The following is a 22,198-nucleotide window of genomic DNA, read 5'->3' as shown; positions in this document are numbered from 1 at the left end:
CACGTTGTACCAATATGATGTCAGACTTTTTTATTATAACTAAAAACAAAACAAAAGAAAACACGAAATATGACGTTTGATTGTTTCCCCCCCCCTTTTTTTTTTACACGACGTCATCAAAGTGACGTAACTTCTAGGCGCCACAGGAAGGAAAACAAACCAGCGGGAGTAGTGACCTGAAACTGTTCAATGGGTGATTTTTATGGATAAACAGCTCGAATGTGTTTAGTTTTCTGAAGTTAAAATAAAATGGATTCAACCGAGAAATAAAGCCGAAGACCCGAGCGGCTCCTCGCAGTTTCTAACTGGACTCTATTGTTTTCTACTCATTGTTGGTGAGTCAACCGGCTAGTCTGCCGTCTGTATGAATAGCACGACTAGTTAAGTAATGGCCGTTTAAACATTAACGTTACGGGATCGAGTCCGCGTCAAGACTTCCACCAAAATGCTTTAATTATAGAAATCAATCCGTTCATCTGTAAATAATTTCCTGCTGCGGTTTAAAATATGGACGAATTCTCCCTGGGAGCTCTGGAATAATTATAATTTGATTTTAAAGTTACACGGTTTCATTTATTTTGCGACACCTGTTGTGATAAACAGTAACTGCAGCAGTGTACTAACATGTCGGAGTACTAACACGTACTATATCTTGGTTGCACTGATGGAAGTACGTCATGTGAAACGCAGCCAGTCTCACCTGTGTGACGTCAGTTTGTTTACATTTTTTGGACAACCACGTACAATGTGTCACCAGTTTTGCTCTGAATTGTGGGTAATTTAACCTGCTCACCTCTCCTCAGGTGGTGCTGACCTCTGACCGTCCACCATGAGCTCCCGGGTGTGCAAGACCTGTGGGGGGTCCGATATCGATGTGGACCAGGCTCGGGGCAGCGCGGTGTGTACCGGCTGCGGTTCGGTTTTGGAGGACAACATCATCGTGTCCGAGGTCCAGTTTGTGGAGGGAAGTGGAGGAGTCTCGTCGGCAGTGGGACAGTTCGTCTCTGCTGATGGTGAGACACAAACATTCACCCCCGTCACCATGACAACCAGGAACATGTAGAGTAAGGTCCCGTTTTGGAACCAGCGAAATACTAAATCACCATATTTCTGAATGGGGTCTGGTGCAGCGTGCTCCGCCCACCACCAGAGGTTCAAAGGAAGATGTCGTTTAGCTTTCAGAACAAGTGAAGCTCCACCCGAACTCCACCCGCGGGCTCCAACTTTACGAACTCTGAGCCGTTAGTGGCGACAGCAGGAAGTGAAAGTAACAGAGCGTCAGACAGCTGAATGTGAAGAAACTTTATTAAACCAGAGTTTGCAGACAGTGTTGGTTCTTCATCAGCTGATCCGTTTACCTGAGGACAAAAACAACAACGACTATCACCATCAACAAAAACAACCATCATCATCCACTACCGCCAATGATACCACCACTAACAACCACCAACACCACCTGCAGTGAGGAGAGGAGGGTCAGGTCTTTAAAGTGCAGGGGATTGCGCAGTGAAACACTAACACATAATTTTCTGGGTATTTTTTGTCTAACAAAAAGTTTGTAAAGTTACAAACAACCAAAAGTCTCTCAGGAGGCAATAAAACCTCATCTTCACATTTAAGGTGTATTGATTGATGCGGGACATTAACTGATTCTTCATTTTAATCTGCTACCGTTTTGCCATTTTAAAAAGGTTACTGCATTACATGTTTATACAAAACTCAACACTTCCTGTACCGTTTCAAATTAAAAGCCCTTCAGCTCTGCAAAGGCTTTTATTGTGAAACATTTGCAGGAACGTGACTGAAATCGGACAACGACACTGTAGACTAACAGACTTTAAGAGATATAAATATCTTCGACTACATTATTGACTATTGTACGTAAACTTGCCTCCACAGCTGTTACGCAACCTTAGAAATGAATGAACGTGCACCCGCGTTACAGGACCTCAACGAATAGCACTACATCCTCGACTATGTTGTACTAGGATCTGGTGGAAGTGCCGAGTGTGGCGGTACCTCTGATGAGGCCGTGGTGAAAGCTGACTTCGTGATGACCGGACACACCGCCACAGCCCGACCTGCTGTGGAGCTTCAGGTCTGAAAAACCAGAACCGGGCGGACCCATGTGGGGACGAGGAGCAGAGCCAGCTCCTCCCCTGATACTCGGTGGGCTAGACTCAGCTGTTTGATATATCCTGACAGCTTGTGGCTTGAAGCGGTGGTCAGATGTGCTGCTGGCTTTTCCTCTGATCCCAGAGTTTGGGGTCTGGGAGGACCGCGGTCTGGACTGGTCACGAGTCTGCAGTCTTAATGGTGGATCTGCAGCGGGTCGGACTTTGATGCGAGACGCCCAAGACTCTTGTCCCCCACGGCCTCCTTTCTCAGCCACCGACTGGGCCAGTTTCTGCTGGTTTCCTTGCCAGTTTGGTCTTAAATGGTCCAGTTTTTGGTGTCGTTGATGGTTTGGGGATAGGAAGGTGAGCGGGATCGATGCAGACTGATCCACTTTGACTCGACCTTGTTGCTGCGCTCGTATTAAAAAACTTGGTGTTCTAGAAACATGTTTCTCTCTGGTGTTTGAACCGCTGCGCCCAGGTAGCCATTGGGAGGTCCAATGGTTTCCACTGCTGCTGACAGCCGCCAGACCAGTGGCATACTGGGAGGGACGAGAGCCTTGCGAGTTTGCTTGTTGTACAAAAGGGTTCTGGTGAAAATGTGGTCCAGAAGACACAAATTTGCTGGTAGGCGTTACCCTGAAGCTCTGCACTCTGTGCTGAACATCCCTCCTCTCAATATGCCTGGTTCTCTCTGGGGTTCGGTCAACTCGGTTGGTTGCAGTAGACGTCAGTTTGTTGCCGACAGACTCCTGCGATTCTCCAGCCCAGCCTTGGACGATACTTTTGGATTTGATGCGTTCGGTATCATCGGGAAGGTATTTCTTGTTCTTGCCGGGCAGGAGCGGTATGTTGACGATGCGGTCTTGTGGTTGGACGACTGGGTAAAGCTGAGGGGTTTGAGAGGGCTCGTACTGAATTTGAGGCCTGTTACCAGGCCTCTCTTCAATCTTGTTCATTTCCATCCCAACACCAGAGGATCCATAAAGGCTCGAAGCTGGCTCGCCTTCATGCGCATGGCCAAGTTCTGGTTCGCCGAGAGAAAGTTTGACTGAAAGACTCTGCAAGTCTTGATTTTCTTCAATGATTTCATTTTGGCCAGAAGTGGACTGGTCCCATGTCAGGCCAGAACGCCAGACGCCGTCACCTGAACCGTTTTTAAGTGCTCGAGTCTCACTCAAGCTTCCCAACCGTTCAACAACTGAAGAATCAGGAATCCTGCTGAATGAATCCAAGACCAAGGCTGGGTATTCTTCTCTTGGTCCGGAGGTTTCCCCTCTCACTTCTACATAGTTCAAGCTTGGCGTGTCGTGGTGCAACCCCTGGATTCTGTCGTTTGGTAAATGGTCATGTCTGGGAAGAGAGCTGGAGATGGGGCCATCCGTTCTAGACAAGAATACATTTTGGTTCTCCATCTGCAACATGAGATGACCAGGATGAGATGAGCCCTGCTGAGGTACTTGGTTGGTTTGGGCTTCAGGAGAACTATTCAGGTTTGGAAGGTTTGAGAAGGAGAACAGCTTGTCATGTTCTCCTGTTACTGTGAGGAAGTGGCTGGGCCCAGGTTTGGATCCAGGCCTGATGCTGGGGTGAGTCAGGACATTGGTGGCATTCTCAGAACCCCTCGGCAAACAGTCGTAAGCAGGGGCTTCGTTTGCTGTATGTGTTGGAAGAGAAAACAAATATTATAAAACCTTTGTGATTGAAATCAACCCACTCGCATCATTAAGAAGTCTGACTGACCTTTATGGCCCTCAAAGACTTTGATCGAACCAAATCCAGGAGCCACTGGTCTGAAGATCCTGTCCACAGACAACCTGTTGACCGCGCCAAGTGGATAGAAGCACCTCACAGTCACCCTGTTTGAGAATCAGATGTTTTGTCAGTACTATTGTCAGGGAGCATTCAGACGTGGATGGTACTCCGATTTCCTTACTTGAACCGAGATTCCCTGGAGATGAAGTTTGGTCCATCTGCGATCAGCAGTCTGTCGTTGAGTATCTCGTTCTCATAAACCATATACCACTGGCCGACCTGTTAAACCTCCTCAATTAATTACAAAACCTTTGCAAAGACTGCTGAGTGTGAGCAGTTAACGGACAATGAACTCCGTTTCAGATTTATTTAGGGTTTTCACATCCACAAAACTGCAGCGAGAGTCGTACCATAGCTTTAGTCCCACAGGAGTCCACCTTGAACTCAAACAGGACACTGGATTCGTCAGTCTGTTTGGGTCTACAGGTCCGGTCCAGCAGACTGGTCCTTTCAGGTTCCACCATGGGCCAGGTGGAGGCCGGAGTCGCCACCACCGTCATGGTCCCGTCTGCTGAACATACTGACACCACAGGGGTACAATGTTATTTATTCTGAGTGCTGGATTCGGGGACCAGACCAATGTGCTGATGACACTATTGTCCAACCCCCTCGTAGACCTTGTCTTGAGGTCCTTCGATAACATTGTCAACCCTCATTCAAGGTTATTTATGCTAATTAAATTTGTCTACACCCGGTTTTAACCCTAACACATCTGAACCAGGATTAAACAAATAACCTTTTACTGGTAAAGTCAGGTTGACCATCTTCCCTGAATCGGTAGAAGCAGGTGCAGGTTACCCGTCATGTCTTTAGTTCTGAAGAGGCAGCGTTTGGACATGGACGTCTGGACTTCTAGGCTTTTAGGATCTCTCAGTAGAAGCTTAAATGTTGCATAAAAGTTTGACAGGTTGATTTCCTGAAAAGAGAAATTCAAAATCAGAAGGGCAATCTTCATTTTTAAGATTCTAACAAACACTTAGTCCATAAAATGACAAGAATGCTTGAAAGGACGGCTGTTAAGACTAACCATCACATTGACTGATGGTTTCAGCCCGACTGTAATGGACCATCATGCGTTGTGGACTTACCTCATAAGTGTACCCAACAGAGAACAAGGGGACTTCCAGGATGGTTCTGTGGCTGTCGTTGTGGAGGCTGTACCCTCTTTGGGCCACCAACTGTGATGTCAGAGGCTCGTGGTCGACGCCCACCTCCCAGATACTTTGAGGCAGTCTGACCATGATGAAAGAGATCCCTCCATCCAAACACTGGGCTGTGATTTCTGGAGGGACTGCCGATGAGAAAGTTCTCATTAAAGATAATGTTCTACTGATGGGCCTACCAGTTCCAATTTGAAATCAGCAGACCAGTCAGAGATCTGTAACTGTCAAGGAAGTTATGTACTTACAAGCATTGAAGGCTCGTGCTGTGATTGACGTGTGGTGGTAGTAGGAGTCTCTCTCGGGCACGATGGTTAAAGTGAAGTTTAGCTCTATGGAGTACTGCACCACACCCTCACCCATGTACTGTTGGAGAAACAGGCAACAAAACAAGCTTCAAATCCCATTATTACTCTCAAACTTGTCTCTGAGTTTTAATGAGACGGCCGTGGTGTTTGCTGCATTTCGCATCAATCATGTTACAATACGTTGAAGCACCACATTTTAGTTTGAAAGTACGACAAATACTGAGAAAGAAAAGAAAAAGTGACAGGATCTTTGTGGAGACCTCACCATCCAGTGCACCACAGCATCCTCGAAGGGCAGCCGGAGCGTGTAGGCCCGGCTGCCGTTCACGTGAATAACAGGACTGACGCTAAAGCCTGGTTTTTGTGTCTCGGAGATCAGCAGCCGCTTCCCATTGATCCAAACTTCCTCCAAGATGACATCAGCGGGAATATTTCCCAGGTAGACGCTGAAAACCTTCTGGTCACTGATGGTCTCTGCAAAAAGTCACGGGAAAGTTGGTGTGTTCGTTTCACTACGAATGCGTTACTTTACATTTTGTTGATTTCATCCATTAAAACTGTCAAATATTTTCCAAATTTATTCTGGTGTGGCACTTCACGGCGATATTTTAACTCATCCGTGAACGTTGAACCTTACGGTTGAGGCTGAAGGGTTGGCGACAGACCAGCGGTGTGTCGAGCACTCTAACCATTCGGTGTCTGTTGTCGATGCTGCTGCCGTCTTCAAACAGCAGCGAGAAGACGTGTTCGTACAGCAGGTAGATCACGTACATCTCCTTGTAGACATTGTTCACCACCAAACTCTACAGAGGGGAAACACACCGACAGATCTACCAGATGAGGATCAACTCGGTGAGCACATCTGCTGCTCAGAGCAAGAGGATATTGGTGGTCAAAAACCTCGACCCCATTCTGAAGTTTCGATGAGAAGTATGGTACCTTCCTGTAGCCGCCTTCTGCACCGAACGGAACCCTGATCTGGACCAGTCCTCCTTTCTGGACCAGACTCAATCCTCTAGAGGCGGCAGTGGGTTCATCCAGCAGCACACTCTCCACCCTCAGACTGAAGCTTTGATTTTCAAACCCTGATCCGTCCTCAACCAGCGGGGTCAGGGATTCGGGGACATCCCAGAGCAGCTGGTCACCGTCAAAAGAACCAGAATCTGAGCGATGAATCAGCAGAGTCATACCTGGGCTCAGTTTAACCCTTCAGACAGAAAAGCAGCTTCCTGTTCAGGTGTATTTGTGGGGAGAACTTACTGACTGTACAGGCCATGGACAAGTCGAGCATCACCATAACCAGCTTCTGCTTGAAGAACAGAGACACCCGGACAAACTCGACAGGGATGCCGTCCACCTAGTGACAAACAAGAGTTCTGCTGTTTCATCGAGTCTTACCAGTTGTCAGCGTTTTTTCCAAACCACCATTTGTTCACATTTCTACAAGAACCATCACAGCCCTGGACCTGAACAGAGACATTATAATGTACCAGAACTCAACAGAGGCTGAATCCAACATATTAACAGATTTAAAAAAAAAAAAAAAAAAAAAGGTGTGTTCGGGGAACCCTGGGAATGCGAAGGACTGTCCAAATCCACATAACTACCAGAAGGTCCACTTGGTGTGAACACTTGGTTGTTATTTTCTCAGGTTATCTACCATTTACAGATGCCCCCTGAACGCCTCATGCAGACTATCAGTAGATGAAATAAGGTGTTCTGATATGTCTGTTAAGGTCTGGTTTCTAATACTAGTTTGTCAGTCAAGTCCAGCTGCCTTTGGACAACACTTGCACAAGACTTACCCAAGTCTTAACCTGCCAGAGTGGGTTTTAATGGACCTGGGTGGGCCACCCAAAAAGAGCCTTAGCATGAGAAATGCTGGTTATAATCTACATGGAACACTTGAGCGTTGAAGCCCCATCTCAGGGCGCCCATTACTGGTTTGCAGACCAGCACATGACTTGGCATGCTGATGATACTGGCACATTGGAGTGTCCCTGACAACACTACCAGGAAGGCTTTATTCCCCAGAGACCACTGATTGGCTGGCGTGTCTTTCTTCATGGCTACTCACCATCATGACCTCAGCATTCGGCTGGGTATACAGCGATCGTAGCACCACCCTTTGGTCGGTCATGGTCAGGCTGTAGCCCCACCTCTGGGCCTCTGTGATTGACAAGGAGGAAACCTGCCCGTCGCTCTGCAGGAACATCAGCTGCCAGGCCGATCTTGCCTTCCTCTGAGCCTGAACGCCACCGAACCAAACACGCCGTCAGCACGGGAACTCAAAAGGATTGCCGCTCAGGGTTTATGGATTAGTTTTCGTGTTGGTGCGATTTACCTGAGCGAAGCCCACCTGCCACACCTGTCCGCCCTCGCCCCCCTGACCTCCACACGAAGACTCTCTGTTCACATTCACCTGTAAGCACCAACAAAACCACATCTCACACCAAATTGGTCAACACCGTTTCAAACACATCAGACAAACTGGCATTGTAGAAGGTGTTCTGACCTCCATGTAGTCCTCCTCGCAGATGATCTCTCTGTGAGTCCAGATGAGACCGGAACAGACTTCAGAAACAGACCGGCTGGTCCACCTGCCGCTATCATCGCTTACCATCACATTAAACCTGAAGGTGAACACCTCGTCGTTCTGGAGGAAACAAAAACATCATCACCACAGCCAGACCTTTGGTAGTACCAGGGGCCGGAGAAGAGGAGCTACCTGGTCATGGGTGGAGCTACCTGGTTGTGGGTGAAACAAGAGTAATACGAAGCTCTGAAGGTGGTGAAGCCGTCCATCTTGAAGATGCTGAGGGTGTAACCGCAGCGCGAAGCGAGCTGTTCACCAATTGCGTGGACTTCATCTCCGTCTGTATCGGGACATTACAAACATCGAGACGTTGAGAGACGCTCGGCCGTCAGAGCAGCACCGGCGTGCATTTAGTGACAATGAAGAACTGACCGACGGCCTCGAAGCGAGGCGTCTGTGCTGAGGCCACGTGGATCCACAGGTAGCGATCTCGACACTCGGACCGAACGGAACCTGCCGAGACAGAAAATCCAAAACGTGTCTAGGATCGTCGACAGGTCAAAGGTCAGCAGTGTTTGAGGTGGGGGAGGGGGGGCAGCACTACATTTCCTTATTTAAACACGGCAGTAAACATATTAGCAAACATGCTAGTAAACACACCTATAAACTAGTGAACACCTTGGAAACACTCCACCACATGCCTTGGAAACACACAAGTAAACACCTTGTAAAATCAACAATAAATATGCCAGTAAACACACCAGTAAAACCAGTTTACCTTCTGGTTGGTCTTCAGATGTTCTTTCTGTGCTCTCGCAACAGATAAAGACGAGTCTGGAGAAACGACGCAGTGAGTCTCAGGTTTTACTTTTATGGTGAAACGTTTTCTCACCTGTTCAGGTGTCACATGTTGCGTTGAACTCACCCGATGATGAACACAGCCGTTTTCATGTTGAAGCTGCAGACACTGAAATGCGTCTGGTGTTTGTGGAGAAGCTTCCCCTCTGCCGCCAGGTGAGCTAATCAGCTGGTTGTCATGGCGACAGAGGAGGCAGCACCAGGCGAGGTTGATTGAGTCTGATTACAGCCGGAGGTTCCAACTAAATCAGAACACTGTGAGAAGTAACGACAAGGAAAGGGACAGCACCTGTCAGTCAAACTGGGATCATCTGAAGTTACACTGTTCAAACAATAAAGACATTGATTCTTATTGATTAGTATTGATCAGCAATGATCAGCAGATGATTTAAAACACCAGCCAACCCTTTACTTTTCAACCCTTTTATCCATTTGAGTCATTTTAATCTGAAAATCATAAGACATAAGAAACTGAATTTATTTAGTGAACAAACACTTGACTGTCCATCTGTCTCTGACTGTCTCCCTGACTGTCTCCCTGCCTGTCTGTCTGTCTGTCTGTCTGCAGGTCCAGTCAAAGCTCCTCTCCTTGGTTCTGGTTTCCACACCAGTGTTGGTAAAGAGTCCAGAGCTCAGACCCTGCAGAGCGGTGAGTTGTGTCCTGGTGGTTTTCCCCTGCACCCTGAGGTCTGGTCCGGTTTCTGATTGGCGCTCTGTGTCCAGGTGAGCACGATGTGACGAACCGTTTGTGTGTGCAGGTAAACGTCAGATCCAGCAGCTGGGCAGTCAGCTGCAGCTCAACCAGCACTGTCTGGACACGGCCTTCAATTTCTTCAAGCTGGTCGTCAGTAAACACTTGACCCGGGGACGCAAGACGGAGCACGTCATCGCCGCGTGTCTCTACCTGGTGTGTCGTACTGAGGGGACGCCGCGTATCCTAGCAACCACTGTGACATACCGAGTGTTATGGAGGCAGCAGTAGTTTCCATTTGTCAGTCTGAACTTCACTCTGACCTTTAACCCCCAGAGCTTCTCTGGCTTTTCCTGAACTGTATTTCAGACATGCTGTTGGACCTGAGTGACCTGCTGCAAGTGAGACTGACCTCAGGCCTGCTCAGTAGTAGACGCTCAGTAGACTCCCAGTAGACTCCCAATAGACTCTCAGTAGACCCATAGAAGACACGAAGTAGGTTCTCAGTAAACTCCCAGTAGACTGTGTACTTGACACTCTGGTTCTGTGTACAGGTGAACGTTTACATCCTGGGAAAGACCTTCCTGCTGTTGGCTCGAGAGCTCTGTATCAACGCTCCGGCCATCGGTGAGACCTGCGCTTCCTTTACAGGAACGTTTGTTTCACATTTTAAGTTTCCCTCCGCAGGTCCGAACTCAGGAAAACATTCTCAGAAAACCGAGCAGCTCGTCAAATGTTCCGAATGACCGCCAGGTGCGGGTTTATTCAGTCAACACACACAGGAAATAGAAACAAATAGATGTGAAATACGTGTTGTCAAGACTGCAATCCTCCTTCAGGAGCTGCACTGAAGTTACACAACTACATTTCCCATCATGCACTCTTTCTGTAAAGCAGTTTCAAATGTGGCTTTTTTAGAATAATTGACTTTTATTTATTCAAGATATGTCATTAATAAACATCACAAACATCAGAGAAACAACAGCACACTTTAATTTTCAGTCACACAAACTTTAATGGTCACTATTCATTTCTTTTTACACACTAACCAATCAGCTTCCGGTTCTACGGCAACAGTCCAATCAGCTTCCTGCTCGCTGTGGCGGTCCGTCCATCAGAATCAGAGATCTGGTTTCTGACTTCCTCACTCATTATTGATTGATTGAAGGCTTTGAGTCCTTCAGTCCATCCTGTTGTGGTTCAGCAGTAGAAGACCAGTTCTGGGATCTGCCCCCCCTGCACACCGGTACCATTGGTACTGTCCGATGAACACTGGAACTGGAAGGTCACTTTCCCGCATTGCACCTCGGTCATCCCCTCCTGGCCGAAGTAACTCAACTCGTTCCCGTCCAGGACGGCGCTGACCGTGTAGAAGGTGTCCTGTTCTACCTGAACCGGGTGTTCGAACCGCACGGGGAAAGTGCTGCTCGATCCGTCCGACAAGAACTTGGTGAGGTGCTGGGCCAGAAGGGTTCCCTGCCTCTTCAGTTCGATCTTCACGCTGTACTCGGCCTTCCCGCCGCTGGACCCGTACAGGCCGAGACCGGCCATGAAGATCCTCCGGTCCACGGCAAACTGGATGCTGTCGCAGCGCCCCCTGTAGCGCCACTGGTTGCTGCGGTAGGCCGAGGACTGGAAGCGGTGGCACCTCTGCGGCACCAGGCCGGTCCGCTTCACAACAGGGAACTCCAGTCTGGGTTTGTTGGTGGCGGTGAACCACAAGAAGATGTCGTGAGTCTCGGTGAGTGTGAGCACGTCCGACTGCGCCACCCCATCTGCAAACTCCTGTAGTGTCATGGAGGGGATCCGGACCAGGTACAAAGTTTTACCCAGCACCACCCGCTGGTTCCTGGGGGTCGGCGTCAGGCCCCGCCGCCGACACTCAGCTGCCACCCAGCTCAGCGCCGCCTGAAACACCACGTCCTCGCGGGTGTTCAGCGTCTCCCTCTGCAGGATGATCTCCAGCGTGGGCAGGTCGATTTCACAGAAGCCTTCGGACCGCAGGGCGAGCTCAGCCTGAGCGTCGATCACCTCCCAGCACCGCTGTGTCAGCTCCGGCTCCTCGAACAACCGGCTCTGGGACAGGAGGAGGCAGGCGTTCTTCGCCTCCAGACTCGTCTCCAGGAAGGTGACGCAGGATTTCGCCAGGGCGGGAACGATGTACTTCTTCGCGGCGTAGAGGGTGGCAAGTACGGTGTCGGCCTCCACCTCGATCTCGTCGCTGTACATGTACCTGAGACGGAGACACAGCAGAGTCAGGACAATCCTTGAGACATCGAGGGCGCAACATAGAGTATAAATCGTTAGTGGGATCCGTTTCCGCTGACAACGTGAAGCACGATCAGGGAACCACTTGTAAACATTATTAACACGAATTGTCACGCTGGCAGGAGCACCGGGATCTGTTCTCCGGATGTGATACCGTTAGTCTGGCGCGGATTCTGGATCATATTTAGTCATTTGTTTTTGACCAAAGAGGTTCAAGTTACTTTAAAGAAAACTCCCTTAGAGATTAGTGAGCTAGCTGCTGAAGCTAATTGCTACATACATGCTACACTAACACGAGTCAACTGTGTCCAAAGTGACCCGACGCACTAAGTGTAGGACGTGTCCTCGACCCGGTCTGGAGTCTGGACTCACTTTAACAGGATGAGGAAAGCAGCCGGCTCCACGTCGGGGATGTGGATCACAGAATCTCCCTCGGCCAGGTCGCCATAAAACATGGCGCCAAACACCGAGCTGCCCACCGCCAGGACGTACTGCAACACAAGACGGGACACCGGTCACAACCGGTCCGGACCGGGTGACACGACGGGACAGGAAGTCCATATAGAGGACAGGAAGTCTATAAAGAGGTCTACAGAAGATTAAATTGGTTTACGGCCAAGTGTGGACCGGGTTCTGTACCTTGTGAGCAGGAACTGTCTGAGTTTCTCCCGGAGGACCAACGATGAAATGAACATCAGCCATCTGCTCATTGTTGAACATCAGAGCGTTCCTGTAGATAAACAGCACAACAATAAATACTCCAGTCAGTCTTATTTATTCTGATCTGAATAAACAAACAAAAATAAACAACAACAACTCTGGGTTTACACAAGGGTTTACATTCTGTCTCAGCGTCAGACAGAATTTACTGAAATACCTTCAGTTGCTTGTTGTAATTTAACTCTGAAGGTGGGGCAGTTGTGTTTTTGTTTGTTTTTATTTACCTTTCTTAGGGTGGGGACAGTTGTTATGTTGTTTGTTGTTGTTTACCTCTGAGGGTAGAGATAGTTGTGTTGTTTGTTGTTTTTTACCTGTCTGAGGGTAGAGACAGTTGTTGTGTTGCTTGTTGTTGTTGTTGTTTACCTCTCTGAAGGTGGGGACAGTTGTTGTGTTGTTTGTTGTTGTTGTTTACCTCTGAGGGTGAGGAGAGCTGTGTTGTTGTTGTTGTTTACCTCTCTCTGAGGGTGGGATGGGCTGCCTGCCAGCTTGCTCTGTCCTCATCGTCGTTGTCTTTGTTGTTGTTGTCGTTTGGTTGAGTGGCGGCGCTTTCGTTCTCATCTTCAGCCCTTGGCTCCGGCTCACTCAGCTGGATGAAGCTCTTCTTCACCTCCTCTTCTTCGCTGTGAGGGAGGCTGGTGGAGAAAAGTTCAGCCGCCATGTCGTCCTCCTCCTCCTCCTCCTCCTCACAGAGTGGGCGGAGTCACCACCTCACAGCATCGCTTCTTCCTGTCGGTCACAGAGAATCTGAGATTATAATCTAGATTATCAAACAGCAGCTGGTCCAACATCCCATAATATCTCTCTGTTATGTGTCTCTAACGAACATGAAGCCGCTCCATCATTGAACCAGGGTTTCTCAATCCAGCTCTGAGCATGCTCACGTAAAAGGGGCGGGGCTTGAAGCCTCTCAATGAGTGATGGAAGGACAGCTGTCCATCATCAGAGGACATTATATTATATTCATAATATCTGCTTCATGAACTCAACAACCTGCATCAGGGGGCCCAGCAGGGGCCCAGCAGGAGGTCGGTCCGGCCCTGCAGGTGTTTATATTAGTGATCCGGTTTCTGTCTGGTTCCGGCTTTGATTCAGGATCCACGTGGAACAGAAACCAGGTTACTGATCACAGACATGTCCTCCAAGCAGGAGACTGTTCAGACACCTGGATCAGCTGTGGACATGTCCCGGGTCACAGCTCCGGTTCTGACCCAGAGTCTGCTCAGCGACCACAGCTACTCTCACTCATCAATAATCAATAATCACAGGAATCAGACCTCAGCGGCCGCTCCGTTAACGTAACATGTTGTTGTTGTTGTTTGCTTCTCGCCGCCACCGTCCGTGCCGCGGGTAATTAACTGGACCGAACCGGATGGTCCCGGAGTGTCGGTGTGTCTGGTGCGGTACCTGTCCCGACTCCCGCCGGCCGTCCGCTCCGCCGTTAACTTTAAAACCAGTCCGAGCGCTGCTGCTTGTCTGCGGGCGCCATTTTAGATCCTGCTGCTGTTTCCATCTTCACCACCGAGCAGATCCGCCAGAGGGCGACAGAGTGCGGGGAAAGCCCGGAACAGGGAACTGCGCAGCCGCAGCTGCTTCTGTTTCATCTGTTGACATCTTTCATCATGTGTCGTGTTTTACAAAAGCAGAAATTAACAATAACAAATCCATTAAACCTCCTCTCCTCCTCTTCCTACTCCTTTTCCTCACCTCCCCTTCCTCCTCTTCATATCCTCTTCCTCTCCTCCTCCTCCTCTTCATATCCTCTTCCTCTCCTCCTCCTCCTCTTCATATCCTCTTCCTCACCTCCTCCTCCTCTTCATCTCCTCTTCCTCACCTCCTCTTCCTCAGACCCCTGCCTCTACATCCCTCGGTTCGCTCACATGTTGGAGTTCGGGGTGAAGACTCACGAGGTCTCCATGACGGCTCTTCGTCTCGTTCAGAGGATGAAGAGGGACTGGATGCACACGGGACGCCGACCCTCCGGACTCTGTGGAGCAGGTATGCACCCCGGAAGCTGTCACCGTGGCAACGGTGTGCATGACAGGATGGTTCACAGGAAGTCTGCTTCCTCCTCTTCCTCAGCTCTCCTGGTGGCGGCTCGGATGCATAAGTTTCGCCGTTCGGTGAAGGACGTCATCGGCGTGGTGAAGGTCTGCCAGACCACTCTGAGGAAGAGGTGAGAGCTCCCGGTAGATCCCGGTAGATCTCGGTAGATCTCGGTAGATCTCAGTAGATCCCGGTAGATCACCTTTAATCACAGCGTCGTCCTCCCTGCAGGTTAACAGAGTTTGAAGACACGCCCACCAGTCAGCTGACCATTGATGAGTTCATGAGAGTCGATCTGGAACAGGAGTGCGATCCACCTTCCTTCACCGCGGGACAGCACAAAACAAAGATGCAGCAGGTACATCCCTCTGTCTCCGATTGGCTGCAGAAAGCCGATCCCCGTCTCTGATTGGCTGCGGCAGGTAGCTCACTCTGTCTCTGATTGGCTGTGGTAGCTACCCAACGATCGATGGGTAAACCTGTTTCCTTTTCTTCTGCAGCTGGAACAGGAGCTGGCCAAGAAGCTGGATGAGGTCGAAGGTCAGTCACCTCCTCGACCTAACCCACTCGGGTCACTAAAAGGGGTCAACGAAGGAATCAAGAAACCTCACAGGACACCAGACACAGATTGTAACGTATCATCGGGAACGTTTTTAAAGGACTTCACCTTTTCATTCTGGTCCCGTCAGGAGAGATCAGCTGCTACAAGGACGAGATCGAGACCGAGCTGGAGAAGAGTCGACCCAAACTGAGAGGAATTTACGCGGCCTACGCGAAGGAAGTCGGTCGGTACCGATCAGCTGACTGTCCAAACAAATCCACCCAAAACATTCAGCAGCTCTTACATTCACGTTGTTGTTGTTTTTTTGTTGTTTTTCCAGACCCGCAGGACGAAGAAGTTTTGTCGTCCGCATCCGAGCCCGAGGTGATGGCGGCCGAGGACGACGAGCTCCAAGCCGCCACTCAGCACCTGACCCAGGACTTCCTGTGTCAGGTGATCCAGGAGGAGGAGGGACCGGGCAAAAAAACGGACGAAGGCATCTGCGAGCCGGAGAAGGCGGGGGAGGGGCCACATCGTCAGGCCGCCCCCGTGGCCGCCATCCTGGGAAAGCTGTCGACCGCCGCCAGCCTGGTCCTCCAGCAGACCTTCCAGACCTTCGACGAGTCGGAGGCCGGCGGCAAACCGGAAGGTGACGACAGAAACGACGCGACGTCACCGTCACATCGTCAGGGTGCTTCTTTTTTTTTTTTTATTCAAACAGCTGTCCCGTCCTTTTCCAGATGAGCAGTCAGAGGGTGGAGAGCTGGACCTGGAAGGTATCGACGACCAGGAGATCGAAAAGGTCGGTTTCCCACAGATTTCTCTCTCTCTCACACACACACACGAAGCTCCGCCCCCTTTTAATGAAACCAGGAGAGCTGCGAAGTCCCGGCTGAATCCCCGATCGTCGGCTCACGAATCGCGTCGGGAAGCGACTTCGGTTCCTTCCTCCGCCTGCGCTATCGGCGCCGCATTTGATTACGTACACTGCCGCTTTGTCTGCCTTTATCGTGACAGTTAAGACTTTTACTTTGAAAGGGTTTGCGTCGTACAGGATGTGATGTTTCCCCTCTTGTGACCCGACTTCTCCCGTGTGCTGCAGTACATCCTGAATGAGACGGAGGTTCAGGTGAAGACTGAGCTGTGGATCAAACAGAACGCAGAGTACCTGAAGGAGCAGAAAGGTCGGGATCATCATCATCATCATCTTCATCATCATCGCCATCGTTAATACGCCCATAAATAAAACCATGTTTGTGTTTACAGAGAAAGAGGAGAGGATAAATAAAGAGAAAGAACAGGGGACCTACAAGGAGAAGGTGAGTGCAGCACGGGTTCTCCCAGCCTCAAGTCCAGGGGCTCGGGTGGAAAAACCCACCAGACCCCGAGCTGAAGCTCCGCCCCCTTGACCTCGCGCTGCACTTTTTTGTGTGTGTGTGTTTACAGAAGAAGAAGAAGTACAAGAAGCGGGAGCAGATTCAGGCGCTGACGGCGGGCGAGGCCATCGAGAGGATGTTGGAGAAGAAGAAGATCTCCAGTAAGATCAACTACGATGTCCTCAGAGACCTGAACAGGGGGACGGGAGGTCCCAGCAGATCCCCCGCCGAACCCCCCGAGGCCCCCGCCGCACGGAAGAAACTCAACCGCCGCCGCCGCCGCAAGACCAATGAGGCCAACCAAGACCTCGCCGCCAACGCCACCATCATGGGGAAGAGGTACCCGCCGTCCATGATGGATAATCATCAATACTCAACTCAAAATCAATGAGCTACAATCAGTTGTCTGTAATCTATAATCAATCATCTGTGATCAGTAATCAATCATCTGTGATCAGTAATCAATAATCTATGATCAGTAATCTTTATTCAATAATCTGTGATGAGTTTATTCGTCTGTTTTTGTTTCAGGTTCCGTCGCCTCATTTCCTCCACACCAAAGAAGAAGAAAACTTGTCCGCAGGTGAGCAGCCGCACCTCCACCTGTTCACACCTGATCCACCGATACAGGTGTGAACAGGTGTGAACAGGTGAGAACTTCATGTGTTCCAGGTCGGAAGCCCCGTCGCCGCGGCAACAGAAACCACAAAAGACGCTCCCGCCGAAGCGGCTCCCGAACCGGAGTCAGAAACCAGCTCGGCCCCCGTAGCTGCTCCGCCCCCCGTGGAGGAGGAGGAGGAGGAAGAGGAGGAAGAGGAAGCCGAGGTCGGGGAGGAGTGCGTCAGCGCTCTGCAGCTAGTAGGAGGTCAGACCAGGCTTTTATTCTGAAAATCCCAAATAAAAACATCCAAATGTGCTGATCGGTTGGATGTGATTGATGTGTTCCAGATTACGGCTGCGAGGAGGAGGAGGTGTTTTAGCTCGCCGGGGTCGACCTTTGACCTCCGGGGACTCAATTCCGTCCAGGCTGAAGGCAGCTAATCAACTCGATAACAAAACATCGGTGATCAATAAAAGAAACGATCTCAGACAGAAAGCATCACAGCTGTTTTTAAAGGACCAAACTGATTGATCGCTGATCGTTTTAATTGCTCTGAGCTCCTGTTTATATTGTAAAGTTGTAGTTTTTAGATGTTTGTGTTTTTGTATCGATATGAAACCAGCTGTGTGTGTGTGTGTGTGTGTGTGTGTGTGTGTGTGTGTGTGTGCGCGCGCAGGCGTGTGTGTGTTAATTGTTTGTTGTGTGTGTACTTTGTGTATTTTATTGAACTTGTTACAAACAATAATGAGACAAACAAAAAACATTCCTTCAAAATAAAATACTTTCAGAGAGTAGAAACTCATCGTTGTTCTTCGTAATGACTCGGCGGTGGTGATGATGATGATGATGATGATGAAGAGTCGGGACCAGGAGCTGGGCGCGAAAACACGTTGGACTGTTCTGCGGCTCTGAATCATAACAGGACGAACAAACAGAACAAAGTGCAGCCGTTTTTTATTCTCAACTTTAAAGGAACAACTTTCCGGGTTCGGTTGGTTCTGTTCGGCGCCGGGCTAACGGTTCCCCTCCACTTCCAGTCTTTGTGCTATGCTACGTCAACCCCAACCTGGAACCCATCCTCTCGTTATTGGAAACTGGCCCACTCTGGAACCTTTGACCCCCATCCCCTCCGGAAAGGCGCTGGGGGAACAACAGGAAGTGTGTAAGACGCCGGGACCCTCTTCACCGTCTCAAGAGTCTCTTCAGTATCCAAACGTCTGTTTGATGGCCTGAAAGTAGAAGCGGTTCCAGCCCCCCCTGGTGGAGTCCTCCTCCCACGCGGGGACGCCTCGACACTCCATCCTCAGCTCCGTCTCGTCCCCTCGGTCGTCCAGCTCCAGAAGGACGGTGGCGTAGTGCTCTAAAAAAAAATGGAGAGACCACCGAGAGCGTTGGGTCCCTGAACGCAGCAGCAGGGCGGGACTCCAGGAAAAAAAACAAAAAAACACTCAATAGACTCACCGCTGGGCCACGTCCTGAACCGCCACCTCATCTCGATCCTCCGGTCCGGTACCTGCGAGGGAGGAGGAATGACAGTCTGGTTACCGTGACGACGTGACATTTTTTTATTTTTTTATAAATCGGCTTTAAGCTCGGCCGTGAACTCACCAACTTCGTAAACTGTCCGCTGACGTTCCCGTCCAGCAGCTGGAAGCTGCCTCCGTGCCGCCCGTCCACCGCCGCCGGGGAACGCGTGAACACCTGCACGAACTACCAAGAGAGGTCAACGTAAACGATACCGCCGTTTGAGCTGACGCGGCGGTTTGAATGTGACTTGGCCTGAATTAAGTGTGGTTTCACGTGACCCTGGTGGTCCGGTTTCGGCCCAGTTGTGGGCAGAGCTGACATCTTGGAACTGCGCTCAACGTTTTTTGGACCGTTGAGCGTTTCAGGCAAGTGCTTCTTGTTGGATCAGTTAAAGCCAGATTTGAGTTTTTGACCTGGTTCTGACCTTGATTTGTCCTTGACACGGCCTGAATGGATTTGGGTTTGAGCCTGGACTGACTGGGCCAGGACCAGGTTCAGTCTACCTTGATGCGTTCTGATTTGATTGGTTGGTTCGGTGTCACTTAAGACTCCCTAGTTGGTCAAAGTTTGTTTTTATTCTTGTCCTTGTTTGAACTCTGTCCTACACTTAGTCTGGTTTCTGTCCCGGTCTGTCCCGGTCTGTCCCGGGTCTGGTACCTCCTGCATGATGAAGGTCCTGTAGAGTTCATCAGCCGTCGTCCGGAACGTTTCCTTCAGGTTAAAACTGCAGGTCTGGATACGAACACCTGTGGGACAGGGGGCGGGGTTCGAGGAGCACGTGGGGGCGGGGCTGATCTGCAAGAGAGGTCAAAGGTCACGTCCACTCAGCATTAACAGGAGCCGGGTTCGGACCGGTGGGACGGTTCTACCTGGGTTTTGCCGGTCTTGACCTGGTTCCTCTGAGCCGGCTCCGGTGGAGGCTGCTTCGGTGCGTCGGCGGTCGGAAGGATCATCCCCTGACTGAATTCTGTGGGGTCAAAGGTGAAAGTCACGACAGAGTTCTCTGATTGGCTCATCCCGACGGCCTCTGGGTAACAGACCTGATTTGAGCTGGTGGACGTACTGGCCCAGAACCCTGCGGACCTCCTTGACCCCGGTTCTTCTCATGAGGTTCAGGAGCGGCGTCTCGGGCTGGTCCTTACAGAGAGACACCGAGATCTGGACGGGAACACGCTCATTAGTACGATCGTCAACACAGTCATCAATACGCCAATCGATCGGGGGCACGACTCCGACTCACATCCAGGTCGTCTTCGTCGTTCTCGTCGGACAGGTTAGCTACGTCAACGGTTCCTCGGTACTTCACGTCTTTGCAGGACGTACCTGCGGACAGGAAGCAGCGCTGGAGTTAAAGAGGTATCGATTATTGATCGGTATGACGATGGATGGACGGATGGATGGATGATGGATGGATGGATGATGGATGGATGGATGGATGATGGATGGATGATGGATGGATGGATGATGGATGGATGGATGACATCATCAGTGAATCTGTGTCAGTAGTGTGACATCATCAGTGACATCACTGACCCAGCCAGTTGGCCCTCAGCTGCCACTCATAGAAGAAGTAGAGTTTTCCTTTGCGGTTGTTGATGGAGGCTTCTCCGTCCAGCTTGCTGACGTCGGTCAGCTGACAGACGCCCTCCGGTCCCTCCACCCGCACGGCGAGGAGCAGCAGGCGGAGGCGCTCCGAGGACCAGGAAGAGACGTCACGCTCCGTCCTGAGGAGGAGGGAGAGTCACAGTCACTCCTCCATCAGCTGTTGCAGAACAGACAAGCTCCGCCCACCTGTAACATCACTGCCTTTAAAAATATCTGTGCATGTGCTGAACCAGCTGCTGGGTCCCGTAACACACACACACACACACACACACACACACACACACACACACACACACACACACACACACACACGCCAAAATAAGTCATCCTAAAATATCACACACACACACACACACACACACACACACACACACACACACACACACGCCAAAATAAGTCATCCTAAAATATCACACACACACACACACACACACACACACACACACACACACACACAGAGACAGGCGGTGTGTGTGTGTGTGTGTGTGTGTGTGTGTGTGTGTGTGTGTGTGTGTGTGTGTGCTGCACATACATGAAGCGTGACCGAACATCACTTGGTTGCTTGTTTGAAACTAAACTTCTACAGGTTCCATGACAACAACAACATGGACAATAGTAAACAACAACAACAACAACAACAACAACAACATACAGACCAGTGCCAGTTGTTGACATTGGTGGCGTCGGATCTCTCCTCGACGATCCATCGAGGATCTCCTTTGCCCCATTCAGCCATCGGCGAGCAGGACAGGCAGCGAGCAGGACGTCCCGGACCGGGAGTCTGCAGCCGTAAAATGAGCCGTCCACTTCCTCTCAGGATTTTCAAAGTAAAAAGCCACTGGGCATCTCTGACGTCATCGTCTCAGGGGGGAACCCCCGGGGTTCATTCAGTTCAATTCAACTTTATTAACAAAGCACCAAATCAGTCACCGCAGGGTTCTGTAACAGTTCTTCCAACGGAACCTCAGAACATCACAGAGGAACCCGACAGGTCAACATGAGCAACAGCTGGAAGGAGAAACTCCCTCTTAACAAGAAGAAACCTCCAACAGAACCAGAACCAGAGGTGGAGAACATCTGGTGAACAGAACCAGACAACCAGCAGAACTGTGTGAGCAGGGCCTGTCTGCAGTGCATCATGGGAGTTCAGACAAACATCAGGTGATACTGAAGGAAACCTAAAACCAACAGATTTCTCAGGCAGCTTCTGAAGGTTTATTCTGAAAGGACATCAGAAATAATGACGTAAACAGGAAGTGGAAGTCTGAACATACATGTTTCACGTGTGTGAATTTCAGACATGAACTCTTCACACAAACCTGCAGCTCCGTGTTAAACTCCAACTCCCAGCAGCCCCCGCGAAGCCGGAAGCCGTGAAGACTGTCAGAGAGGAGGAAGGAGCTGCAGCAGGTGAAGGTAGGAACAGCTGATCGCGTCTGATCAGTTGTGTGTTGTTGTTTTTGTTTTTAACTCGGCGGATTCGTGACTTCTCTTGTTCCGGTTTACGGGTTATAAATGCGCGCGTGACGTCACTGTTTCGTCACTTGTCAGAGTGAAACACGGACGTTTCTGTTAGCCTGTTAGCATGCTAACCAGCCAAACCTGCAGCTGTCACACACACAACACACACAACACACAACACACACAACACATGACACACAGTTGACGTCATCTGCGTCCCTCCACTCTGACGTTTCCTGCCTGTTCCGTGTTCCTGCTGATATAAATAAATAAAGTTAACCCTTCTGTGTCCAGATGATGAAGAGTAAGGCTGATGAGGAAGACTACTGGCACGGCTCCAAGTTCAAAGCTTTCACCTTCGACGATGAAGACGATGAGTTCAGCAGGGTAAGACCTGATCCCACACACTGCTCAAGACCGGAACCTGAACCGAACCGGACCGAAGTGGACTCGGTAACACTGTGTGACGTTCAGGTGCTTCTGTAACACCGTGTAACGTTCAGGTGCGCCAGGAACATTGTGTGACGTTCAGGGCTTCAGTAAGACCTTGTAATGTTCAGGTGTGACGTTC

General features: G+C 50.2%; 4 protein-coding genes across 7 annotated transcripts in view; 2 read left to right on the top strand and 2 right to left on the bottom strand.

Annotated features, from left to right (window-relative positions):
- Window positions 1–135: 135 nt before the first annotated feature.
- Window positions 136–17,826, top strand: brf1b (BRF1 general transcription factor IIIB subunit b). Its single transcript, XM_069172658.1, has 19 exons — window positions 136–335; window positions 804–1,013; window positions 9,363–9,443; window positions 9,553–9,726; window positions 9,855–9,886; window positions 10,040–10,112; window positions 14,319–14,468; window positions 14,553–14,646; window positions 14,748–14,874; window positions 15,017–15,056; window positions 15,206–15,301; window positions 15,398–15,706; window positions 15,798–15,859; window positions 16,160–16,241; window positions 16,324–16,376; window positions 16,504–16,772; window positions 16,965–17,016; window positions 17,106–17,298; window positions 17,382–17,826. The coding sequence occupies exons 2-19, from the start codon at window positions 830–832 to the stop codon at window positions 17,411–17,413; spliced, it is 2,103 nt and encodes a 700-aa protein (XP_069028759.1). The 5' UTR covers window positions 136–335; window positions 804–829; the 3' UTR covers window positions 17,414–17,826.
- LOC138212341 (BTB/POZ domain-containing protein 6-B) lies at window positions 10,220–13,983 on the bottom strand. 4 transcript variants are annotated; one of them, XM_069172660.1, is made up of 5 exons: window positions 13,878–13,983; window positions 12,926–13,199; window positions 12,393–12,483; window positions 12,126–12,244; window positions 10,220–11,718 (listed from the first exon to the last, which is right to left on the bottom strand). In XM_069172660.1, the coding sequence occupies exons 2-5, from the start codon at window positions 13,129–13,131 to the stop codon at window positions 10,686–10,688; spliced, it is 1,449 nt and encodes a 482-aa protein (XP_069028761.1). In that variant the 5' UTR covers window positions 13,132–13,199; window positions 13,878–13,983; the 3' UTR covers window positions 10,220–10,685. The 4 variants fall into 4 exon arrangements, with proteins under 4 accessions (XP_069028761.1, XP_069028762.1, XP_069028764.1 ...); XM_069172661.1 differs by lacking the exon at window positions 13,878–13,983 and adding an exon at window positions 13,748–13,807; XM_069172663.1 differs by lacking the exon at window positions 13,878–13,983 and having other exon boundaries at window positions 12,785–13,019.
- A 145-nt stretch (window positions 17,827–17,971) lies between the features above and the next one.
- On the bottom strand, window positions 17,972–20,978 carry ahsa1a (AHA1, activator of heat shock protein ATPase homolog 1a). The gene is made up of 9 exons (XM_069172666.1): window positions 20,823–20,978; window positions 20,095–20,285; window positions 19,802–19,884; window positions 19,602–19,719; window positions 19,431–19,528; window positions 19,219–19,356; window positions 18,643–18,744; window positions 18,496–18,547; window positions 17,972–18,394 (listed from the first exon to the last, which is right to left on the bottom strand). The coding sequence occupies exons 1-9, from the start codon at window positions 20,900–20,902 to the stop codon at window positions 18,237–18,239; spliced, it is 1,020 nt and encodes a 339-aa protein (XP_069028767.1). The 5' UTR covers window positions 20,903–20,978; the 3' UTR covers window positions 17,972–18,236.
- Window positions 20,979–21,478: 500 nt separating this feature from the next.
- Window positions 21,479–22,198, top strand: part of vipas39 (VPS33B interacting protein, apical-basolateral polarity regulator, spe-39 homolog) — a 5,197-nt gene continuing 4,477 nt past the window's right edge. Inside the window, exons 1-2 of the mRNA XM_069172659.1 lie at window positions 21,479–21,582; window positions 21,922–22,014. Coding sequence (XP_069028760.1) covers window positions 21,922–22,014 — 93 coding nt within the window. The 5' untranslated portion in view covers window positions 21,479–21,582. The remainder of the gene's footprint in view (window positions 21,583–21,921; window positions 22,015–22,198) is intronic.

The sequence above is a fragment of the Embiotoca jacksoni genome, unplaced genomic scaffold, assembly GCF_022577435.1.
Source record: "Embiotoca jacksoni isolate LCO1_2020_lvr unplaced genomic scaffold, fEmbJac1.0.p SCAF_54, whole genome shotgun sequence".
Taxonomy (NCBI): domain Eukaryota; kingdom Metazoa; phylum Chordata; class Actinopteri; family Embiotocidae; genus Embiotoca; species Embiotoca jacksoni.
Note: the sequence above shows the minus strand (reverse complement) of the source record. Positions and strands in the feature narration are given on the sequence as shown.

Coding starts and splice junctions, on each gene's coding strand:
- brf1b (XM_069172658.1), top strand. CDS start 830: ATGAGCTCCCGGGTGTGCAAGACCTGTGGGGGGTCCGATATCGATGTG. Junction 9,887..10,039: donor ACCTGAGTGACCTGCTGCAA/GTGAGACTGACC, acceptor TTCTGTGTACAG/GTGAACGTTTACATCCTGGG. Junction 16,377..16,503: donor AGGGGACCTACAAGGAGAAG/GTGAGTGCAGCA, acceptor GTGTGTTTACAG/AAGAAGAAGAAGTACAAGAA.
- LOC138212341 (XM_069172660.1), bottom strand. CDS start 13,131: ATGGCGGCTGAACTTTTCTCCACCAGCCTCCCTCACAGCGAAGAAGAG. Junction 12,245..12,392: donor AGACAGTTCCTGCTCACAAG/GTACAGAACCCG, acceptor CTTGTGTTGCAG/TACGTCCTGGCGGTGGGCAG. Junction 11,719..12,125: donor GCTTTCCTCATCCTGTTAAA/GTGAGTCCAGAC, acceptor TCTCCGTCTCAG/GTACATGTACAGCGACGAGA.
- ahsa1a (XM_069172666.1), bottom strand. CDS start 20,902: ATGGCTGAATGGGGCAAAGGAGATCCTCGATGGATCGTCGAGGAGAGA. Junction 18,745..19,218: donor GGACCTTCATCATGCAGGAG/GTACCAGACCCG, acceptor CTCTCTTGGTAG/TTCGTGCAGGTGTTCACGCG. Junction 18,395..18,495: donor GTTCAGGACGTGGCCCAGCG/GTGAGTCTATTG, acceptor ATTTTTTTTTAG/AGCACTACGCCACCGTCCTT.